At 39.9% G+C, this 10,600-nt stretch overlaps 1 protein-coding gene across 1 annotated transcript; it reads right to left on the bottom strand.

Annotated features, from left to right (window-relative positions):
- Positions 1-7,970: 7,970 nt before the first annotated feature.
- Positions 7,971-10,363, bottom strand: LRRC30 (leucine rich repeat containing 30). The gene has a single exon (XM_005517251.3). The coding sequence runs from the start codon at positions 10,361-10,363 to the stop codon at positions 9,335-9,337; it is 1,029 nt and encodes a 342-aa protein (XP_005517308.1). The 3' UTR covers positions 7,971-9,334.
- Positions 10,364-10,600: the final 237 nt, after the last annotated feature.

Below are 10,600 nucleotides of genomic sequence, written 5' to 3'. Positions count from 1 at the left end.
GCAGCTTCCCTTTTATAGGACTGACACCAAAGAGTAGGAGTACATTCCAACACAGGTGAAAGGGAGGGAGGCAGGCATATTTTTACAGCAGAGAGGGAGAACTAGACATAAATCTCACTGTCTACAGCACATGGTAAAATCTGGAGCTAGACAACAGAATCTGTTCTTGTTTTATGTGTTTCTAAATCATTCTGTAGCCGTATGACAACAAGGGTCCAAAATTCCTCACTTCCAAAGTAACAAGGACAGTGAATTTATGTGGGTCATCACGGGAAGCAGGAGGGGATCTCTGGAGAATGTCAAGAGAGGACAGGACTTCATGGTGGTGCATGGACTCTTTCCTATGCCTTTAATATTGCAATAGCCCTTCAGGAGCTGGTTAAGATAAATGTCCATCTAGAATCATACTGGAAACTGAGGATTTAGGATGTACAGGGACACAGAAAAATGCCACTAAGTGCAATGTACATTCTGCTCTTCAGACTCGTTGCTGCTCCCTGAGGTTTGTTCTCCATTTTTCACTTAATATTTTTGTTTGTATTTTTCTTTTATTCCCCCCCCCTTTTTTTTTTGTTTGGGTTTTGGTTGTTGTTTTTTTGTTTTGTTTTGTTTTGTTTTGTTTTGTTTTGTTCTGTTTTGGTTTGTTTTGTTTATTATCCCTCTGTGTAGTTAATAAAGAGAGCCCTCTACTAATGATTAACTTGATTTGGATACCAAATCCAGAAAGAAGGGTTGAACTGTCATCAGTCAAACAGTCAACATTAATAAAAAAAGTTAAAACTCATTAATAAGAAACAGAGAAAAAAAAAAGAAAGGAGAGCGGGGAGCAATAGGAAAGAGAAAACATAATCAAAAAAGAATGGACAAATGAAAGGAAAAAGCAACAGAATTAATGGGAAAATGCAGATAGCTAGTACAGAAGAAACTGTACATCAGTTCTCCTGGCTTCTTACTACAGTGATGTCTGTATTTAGATCTATTTAGAGGATGTCTGGCAACATCTTCTAAAGTCGTAATCCTTCCCCCTTTATCCTCCTTGTATTTATTAACTATCTGATATTTTAAAATATTCAGTTGCTTACATCCACTGTGGCAAGGCAACTTTGGGATTTTTCTGCTGTGCATTGGTTGGTGAATATGCACACAAACCTAAGTCCTCCTCAGAATAGCCAGCTGCTGGTTTGGGGAGTACAAGAGAGGAAGGACTGTTGGGACAGTTTGGTGATCATCACCCTGGCAACACTGGCAAGAGAAAATCAATGCTTGTCTTTATCCACATCTAGACTGTGCTAAATTGATGTAAATGTGAAAATGACTTACTGAGAAAAGCTATTAGCTTCATGAAAAAGTCTTGAAATGTCACTGCTTTGCAATGTATTAGCCTTGCTAACGAACATTAAATAGCCTCTCTAATGGACAGCTGAGACATCAGGAAGAATTCTGAGTGAATTTCCACATTCTCTCCTAAGGTTGGTCCCTATGAAGATTTGGACATGCTGGATGAATTTTCTCTCCCACACACTCTAATATCTGCATGCCAGTCCAAGAAAGATGAAACAACTGCTGTAAATTCATAACTTTGAGCCAAATGATAAATAAATTAAGTCTGTGTCTGACATGAGCTTTGTAAACCCCAAAATTCACAAGTTTAAGAGCATTATTTCCTTTCTGTTTTCCAGTCTATTTGGCATCATTTAGACCATTGGCAATCTCTGTTCCTCCCAGTGGGACTAGAGAATTTAGTACCTGACATCTGTGAGGTATTTGCTTTATGTTTTCACACAGTATAAGAAGAAACTATGAAGATTCCTAGTAAAGTCTGTTATATTTGCTTATCCAAATAAAATATGGATATTGAAGGGCAGGGATAAAAGACATACATCAGCTTTTTACAAACAATCACCTACTAAAATTCTTCTGAAGTTAAATAAAATTTTGAATCAACTGTCTCTAGGAGCATCCCAGACAAATGAGTGTGTAAATTCCACTTGAGCCTCCTACAAACACACAAGCCAAAATGGACTCAAAAAGCATTCAGATCTATACAGTTTTCTTAGACAAGCAGGATGTTTAGAATTTCACTTCTTCTTTTATGGGATACAGAACGCATTTCAAATTGTTTACTGTGAGAGCTACCAAACTTTCAGTGACAGAAAATAAATTTGTCTCCTTGTATGATTATTGATCAATTTAAAAAAGAGACCAAAAGTAAATTCTTCCATATTTTAAATGCCTACATAGACTGATAAAAATGCCACAGAATTTTGTGATGTCTAATGGTAGGAAACACAGAGGAATACTGATGTGTAAGTAATTCAAAAGCAACATAATTAACCGTCATATGTTTTAAATCCTGTTTAGATGCTAAATTACCAGCATTTTATTTGCTGCAGAATATGCTACTTCTCAGTTGGCTCATACATATTCTTCATATACTACATTGCAAAGCATGATAACGACCTCCCAAATATGTCCAAACATACACACACACAATGGAACACACACCCATGCTCAGAGAGATTTCATTTAATGAATTGAACTCAAAGTTAGTATCTTTATGGCTTCATTTCCAGATAGAACACACAAATGCCACTCTTCACAGTGTTACTTTCAAACTGGAAAGAGCACATAAGTGTGCTGAAAGATGTAGAGGACCCTTGTGCATAGCAATAGCTGTGGAAAGGCATTATCTTAACCAAGTCACACTTGGTTGAATTAATTTCCCAAAGTGGAGGTTTTATTCTTCTGTATTCTTCAGTTCTCCTATCAGTGCCATTCACAGGGCACTAGATTACTCTACACCAGAGAGACTTCTCTGTTTGCACAAACAATTTGGGAACCACTAATAGCCTGTGTTGTTCCCTGCAGTGAAGGTATGTATACATGCATGGGCCAGTACAGAAACCTATATATACATACAGAGACTTTTCATTATGTTAAAAGAAATAAAAATTAAAAAAAGAAAAAAAAGAGAAAGAACAAGCAAGGAAAGTATAAAATGATAATAACCACGTTTTCTAGGTGGAAGTAATTTTTTACTGTTACAGTTTTGCTATTACTCACTTGGTAGTTTCTTTTAGCTGATTTTGGAATGCTGTTTCTAAAAATTACAAGAATTCTTTTAAATGTGTCTGTTTGCACCTGTTTTGAGGTGGAGCGTTTTAATAGCTAAGGAGAAAGGATTTTCTGACATCAAAAACATTTGTCACAGGGCATTGTAGGTATGTTGCTCTTTCTCTGATACATCTCAGTAAATCTGAATGTTGCACTATACTGAGAGATGGTGCTTTGTGCCCTCTGCACACATGCTGCAGAGGCAAGGAAGGCCAGGCAGAGGAAGGCATTTGGTACCCTACAGCTTCAGTGACCTTACTTCACATGCTTAAATTAGTCTGCAGATGACCTGGAGCTCTCTGTATCCATCTCTGTCTATCAACCACAAAACGGTGTCCAGAGAATAACCACTGCGTGATACCTTGAAGGCAAGTGCATAAAACGAGTGTTGAGCACGACACCAGTTTTGGGTATGTTACTCATCCTGTCACCAGTGTTTGTGGAGCCTGTCAGGCTCCTCTGTCCTGCCCACCTTGCATGGGGGGTGAGAGATAAGACCCTCCATACATTTTGATGCTTACTCACACCCACCAATGCTGCCTTTGCAGGAGAAGAAAAGCAATTCATTGCTTCTGTGAACTCGCCAATCCTGCAAAGGCTGGAGAGCCGAAAGAAAATGAAGCAGCACATATTTTCCTCAGAGAGCTGTATCAAAAGAGTAATTTTTGGTTTTTAATGTCTGGGAAGTGGAAATTAAAAGCAAGCTATCCATCAATAAATTTATGGTATCTGAAACTCCTCTGAGTCCTCGGAAAACATAATGCTCTGCCCTTTGGTCTTCTTTCCACTCTGCCTGGGTAAGCTCACTTTATGAGGCAGCATAATTTGCAGTGACCTTTTCTGAAGCTGTTGATACACTTCCTGCTTTACTGGAAACCACCTTTTTAGCCATGCATGATGTGACTCCACATACATTGGAGTAAAAATTTCAGTCTTTGTAATTAAATCCTGCAACATAATCTTGTGCTGTAGGCTGCTGGACTGGTGCAGGATGCTACTGGTTCTGCTGGGCAGTGCTGAGGGATGGTTTTTGAAGGCTCTTGTTGCACCACGGATAAAAGCGTGGAATCAGTGAGGGAGGGTCATCTTCTATAATTATTATTCTGACTCTTACTTTTACAGAGGAATGATCATGCAATTTTGTAAAAGGATTTTCAGACTTACTCCTTATCTGAGTATTAAAGTCTGACTCTGTACCAATATATCCAAAGCCTTATTCCCACTTAAACATTTACTGAGTTCTTAAATCTGGGTTTTGCCACATATAAAATGGAAAAAGCATATATTGTCATATAAATACAACTCCTTCTAGAGCCAGAATTTTCCTTCATCTATAACTATTTCAAGATTTCAGTTCCCACATGTGAGAAGGGCAGAAGGATACATAATAAGTTTTTGTAATATTTTGTGAATTATTATATATTTTTATTTTCACATAATTATTTTAATTCATACTAATTAGAACTGTGCCAAGCAGTTTGAAACACTCCTTCCTTCCTTCCTTCCTTCCTTCCTTCCTTCCTTCCTTCCTTCCTTCCTTCCTTCCTTCCTTCCTTCCTTCCTTCCTTCCTTCCTTCCTTCCTTCCTTCCTTCCTTCCTTCCTTCCTTCCTTCCTTCCTTTCCTTCCTTCCTTCCTTCCCTCCTTCCTTCCTTCCTTCCTGCCTTCCTTCCTTCCTTCCTTCCTTCCTTCCTTCCTTCCTTCCTTCCTTCCTTCCTTCCTTCCTTCCTTCCTTCCTTCCTTCCTTCCTTCCTTCCTTCCTCCCTCCCTCCCTCCCTTCCTCCCTTCCTCCCTTCCTCCCTCCCTCCCTCCCTCCCTCCCTCTCTTCCGACACTTCCTTCCGACACTTCCCTCCTTCTGCCACTTCCGCCACTTCCGCCACTTGCTTCCTTCCGCCGCTTCCTTCCTGTCTTTTTTTTCCACATTGTTTAAGGAAATAAGGTGAAGAATCAATGATTTTTCTACTTGCATAACTTATATGCTGTGGTATATTTTTTTCAAGTAATGTGCTGGCCTAGTGAAGTAAATAACAAGCCCAAATCTCTCCAGAGTCAATGTAGTATTTTTTCAATTTCTCCTCCTTCACTGATTTAAAGTTATTAATAGAAAGATCTGGTTTCCTGAAGCTACCTAAAGCATAATAAGAGATTATTTCATTTAATTTCCAAAAAAGTTTTAACTGCAAAATGCATATTTTTAGATTAAAATGACTAGAAACTGTTCTGTATGTTGACAAAAAAAAAGAGGATTTTGATGTAAATGGAGGAAAAAAAAAATTATGGAGAAAATATTGGCAAGTTGGCCAAAATAAAAAGTTGCCATATTTTTAATCCAGATTAATAATCAGAAACTTTTAAATCTTAATTTCAAGATGTCTCAATTGGACTCTGAAAAACTCTGTTTTTAAATGCCACTTCAGTCCACAGTTTGGAAACTTTCAATATCTTGGAAATTGGTCTTTTTAGGTTCTTGCTGCTTTGCTCATGTAACAGATTGGTGTTCCTGGCCATGTGACGTGACCTTGGGTGCCCCAAGTGGCTGCTGGGACAAGGCAATGTATTTAGGAATTTACCAGACACAAGTGGCGTCAAAAATTTGGCCCATGTGCCAGAGCTGGCAAGTAGCCTCAGAGGAGTAGGTACAAGACATTTCTGCATAAACTTCCAGTCAGATATTACAGCAATACTTCAGAAGAAAAATTTTTTCTTTCAGTCAAATGCTGAATCACTAACCTTGGTTAGGCCCAAAGCCTGAAACCTTCCAGTTTTCAAAGGCTTTGCTTGTTGACTAGACTTTAACTTTTACAGAGTGCAGCTTTCTTTCCAATTTAAAATAAAAATAGGTGGAGCCTTTTCACCAGAACTGATCAAATGTACTACCAGTGTGACCGATGACAGCTGAGAAGCAAATTCTATAGCCCTATTGTATATTACATTAATCCCAACCAACTTGACCCCTGACTATATTCTTTTTACTTTGTTCTTGATTTTTGCCCTTTCTTTTGTCCACCTCAAGAGTTTTTCTAAGCACCTTGAGAGCTTCTCTGAGCGACAGCCATAGAAAAGCCACTGTGCCAGAAAAGGATCCTTTCCTCCGAAGGATCCCACATTTTCCATTCCTTTGAAGAACACTATCACACCGGAAATAATAGATGCATCAGAAGTTATGCTGCTGTGAGGCTTAGGATGAGAAAACTTCAGCGCCTACCGGAAACAAGAGTAACATTCCACATACACTTCCTGAAAGGTTATAAAATTAAACTTGTATCATTTGATATACACAAAAGTGGTACTGTTATCATATATGATGAGATATGACTACAGGCCCTGCAGCCTTTCAGTTCCTTTTTTCCCTGTCATCTGCACAGCTAATATCAGATGACAACACTGAGATCCACCAATTCTTTTCTAATGCCCTGCTCAAAACTAGAGCCAGCATGTGACATTACACATTCTATCTCCCTCTCATGCCCTTGCTTGCTTCTTCTATCTTGCTCCCACTCAAATGCAAATACATATGTCATTATTTGCCTTCCATGCATATTTCTATACAATAACAGTGGTATACAGTCTTTCCTTTTTACAGGAAAAATTCAGAACACCGCCCTCAGTCATGAGAGATAATTTTCTGTATCTCTGAGAAAGGTATTTATAAGGGCCTTGACTGAGGAATGAAAAAAAAAATACTTAAGCAGATCAGTAGAAATTATTTTCTTAATGGTACAATCTGAATTATACATTAAAGCACCATTTATTCAATCAATTTTATTATTCTGTTTAAAAAGGCAGTCACTTTTATGTGTTTCATATGCTTGCAAAGGTTTATTAGCTTGAGTAAAAGGTCATTATTATTCAATTGAATAATTTAATTTTAAATTATTGGTATTGCAGTTCATATTATAGCTACTTTTGCAGATGCATTTGATTATGTCAAATTTGCCTTTTAATCCCCTGTCTGGAGATCATTTTCTTGGATCGTTCACTGTTTCTCACCCTTGTAGTGGTATCCTAATGAACACACGCAGTCCAGCCTCATATCTTCCATGTAAATTACTGCACATACCTCTTCTAGTCAGATCATATCAGAGGCTATCCGGTGTCATATAATCCTGGATACTGACATGTGGAAAATCTTTTCAGGTGATTAATGCCATAGGCATCTAATTTTCCTGCAAAGCAATATTGCAGTGTTTACGTGAATGCCAGACTTAGGGATATGAAATGGGCATTTAGAAAAGTTAATAATCTAGTCCTAATCCCCTCCAACAATTATCTGTTGGTATTTCTAAAAATAATTGCAGCTTTATTCCTTGTCGCTAATGGAATCACATATTAATTTATTATATGCATTGTTCATTAAAAAGTTGGAATTTTGCATGGGTGAAATAAATACATATAAAACTACACATAAAACACATTTGCATTTGAAACATACTAAGTAAAAAAATTCACAAAATATTTGTTTTATTGCTTTGCTTTCTTAATGCTTGATCAAAAATGCCCTTCAAAATTGTTTCATGTTTGCTAGAAACTTAAGATTTGTCCTTTAATTCACATTTGGAGACTGTGATTTCTGGGCCTAACAATGAAAATCTAAATTAAGATAACGAACCTTACACAAAACAATCCAACACAGTAAAATATCAGGGCAGGCAGACCCAGGGTGGAATATTCTGTGAGCACTGACTCCTCATAGCTAGCATTCAATACCACACCGATAATGTCAGTGTGGCCAAAGGTGCTGTGTTTATTCACATGTACCTATGAATTACATAATTGTCTGCTGTTACCAGGCTGCTCCTACCTCTGCTGAGGAGGCTTTCCCTCAGCCAGGCATTGTCCATTAACTTCACTAGGATCAGTCTCTCACAGACTTTCATAATTTTGAACAAATTATGTTTTAGAAAGTAATCTATTCCTGAGATTTGACATAGTAAGCATTTTGAAAATGGCTTTGAATACTCATAATTAGCTCAAGAATTACAGTCTCATTCCTCTCTTACTCTGCCATTGCAAGCATTTACCTTAGCTGATTTCAACAGGGCTGTCTCTGTTTTACACTGGTGTGAGGGAACAAAAAACCCAAGTTGCATAAATTGTTAACAGCTCTTTCATACTGCCTCTTTATTACCAGATAAAAGTTTGATGAAGGGCATTCACAGAAGATCAATATAAGAAACCACATAAGACCTGACTTTTATGCTACTGGCTGATACTGACGATCCCAGAAATAACTATTTGTTTTTGAAGCTCTTACTTAAGGTGATGACTGGGTTGATGCTGTTTTTCCTGAAAGAAATATTTCACCTTTAGGAGATGTACTGCCTCCTGAGTAAAGTCACCCCATAGCTCGGATTGCAGGGATATGGGAAAGGGAATGGAGGGCAGTTGTACACCTAGGAATGAGCAACTCCATCTTTTGTGTGAGGGAAGAAGCCACAGTCCTTTCTCTGCTTTGTGAAGATGCTGCTCCCAGCTGATGTGAAGCACTGCTGTCAGCATCCTAGGAGGCTCCGAGTGAAGGGCTGCTAGTCTCACCAGGGGAAGTAGGAGCTCTGGGGAAGTTTGGGATCTACTTCCAAAGAACTGGCAAATTGCCTCGTCACTGGCAATCTCTACCTGTAATTTATACAGGCCAGAGCACAGCTGTAGGGTAAACAACAAGTGGTATTGAACTGACCAGTAATATATTGTCGGTGAGCTAATATAGCTCAGGATATATTCAGTGCCAAAAGCAAACATTTTCCTTGAGATTCACTTAGATAGCAGTGTTTGTTTATATCGTGGTTTACCTGTGTATGAAGAAGTGAGCAGGAGCAGAAATGCAATTGCAATCATAGAGAGAAAGTCTAACTTATATTAATATTTCTCCAGCCTAATAGCTGTCAAATGCACATTTCTGGAAGTCTGTCAGTATGCTTTAATTTGTTTCTGTCAAATGAAGAGCAAATATTTTATCACAAGTTTGTTGGTTGTATTTTTTTTCTAAAAAAAACCCCAAGTACCACAACAGTGAAGGTTACAGAGGTGCCTGCTCCTAGAAAGCTTGCTCTTCACACACTTAATCAAGACCGTCATACTTTACTTGCTTTCCTCCAACTGTTACTAAAGCCATCCACAGCCTTCGAAATCCGAGCATTATGAAGTGGAAATGACTGTGCAGGAAAGCTCTCCGATGCGACTGAGTCTTGATGACAGGCTTAATCCCAAGCTCAGCAGAAGCTCAGTTGTGCTCCTTTTTGTCCCTGAGGTAGTTGAAGAGGACATCCAGCCCCCCCTCGACGACCTCGGGCAGGGGCCGGGACAAGGGGTTGTGGGCGATGTGGAGGCCTTTGTCCATGGGGTTCCAGGCAATGCGGCGCAGCCGGCGCAGCAGGTACAGGTCGTCTGGGAGGGTCTGGATGGCGTTGTAGTCAGCGTTCAGTAACTCCAGAGTGCTGATGTAGCACAGAGACCGTGGCAGACTGCGAATGTTGTTATTTTCCACGATAAAGATTTGCAGATTGACCAGGTACTGGATACTCTCTGCGATGTTTTCCAGTTTGTTGGACCCTAGGTGCAAGAAGTCTAAGCTTCTCAGGGCGAAAATGCAGAGCGGAATTTGCACAAAGCGGTTGTTACTGAGGTTCAGTTTCCTCAAACTTGTCAGGTCGGTGAAGCTCAAAGGCAATTGTGAGATGCAGTTGTGTGAGAGGCTCAGAACCTCCAGCTTCCTGCACAAGCTGAGCTCTGCTGGCACTTCTTTCAGGCAGTTCATATTGACAAACAAGACCTTCAGGTTCCTCAGCAGCCCGATCTCCTTAGGCAGACACTTGAGGCAGTTGCCACCCAAGTTCAGCACTACAAGCCTGTCCAGCTTCCCCAGAGAAGGGGGAATCACCACCAGCTGGTTGCGCGAAAGGTTCAGCTTCTGCACCTCATGCAGCCCCCACAAGAAGTCAGGTGTGCTGGTCATCCCTTTCATTATGAGGCTCAAGCTGACATAACGCAATCCCCGTTTCAGCAGTGACTTGGGCTCTCTCCCTGCGAGAAGGGCGTCTTCCCATGCAGGCAGCTTCGGGCCTTTCCTAAGGAAAACCATGGTCCTTCGCTCCTCGTTCTTTGAGTGCTCAGTTCCCATAACACTCTGGTTCACTCCTGAGAGAACTGAGGTTTTATTCCCTTGCAATATGCAAATGCTAACAGAGGATGACAGCCTGCAGGAGGTGGGAAAGTCAAAGCAAGGAGACAAGGAGGAGCCTGTGAAGTGCATCTCAGTCCACCGGAACAGTTTCCATAGCTGCTGAGGGAAAGTTTCACTTTGGGGGGCTTATGTTGATCTTGGTGCACAGTCGGTAATGAAACACTTGCTCCTGACTTGTGAGCAAACCTGTTCAATTCAAACTGAATGCCACAAGACAGCTGTCACTGTCATTTGGCCTGAGCTCTACTGGACAGATATGTATCTTCACTGCAAAAAGGTCACAAGGATGCTGTATATAACTTCACC

The sequence above is a fragment of the Pseudopodoces humilis genome, chromosome 1 (genome assembly GCF_049639895.1).
Source record: "Pseudopodoces humilis isolate 2021_Gansu_Grassland_sample_001 chromosome 1, ASM4963989v1, whole genome shotgun sequence".
NCBI lineage: Eukaryota > Metazoa > Chordata > Aves > Passeriformes > Paridae > Pseudopodoces > Pseudopodoces humilis.
Note: the sequence above shows the minus strand (reverse complement) of the source record. Positions and strands in the feature narration are given on the sequence as shown.

Coding starts and splice junctions, on each gene's coding strand:
- LRRC30 (XM_005517251.3), bottom strand. CDS start 10,363: ATGCACTTCACAGGCTCCTCCTTGTCTCCTTGCTTTGACTTTCCCACC.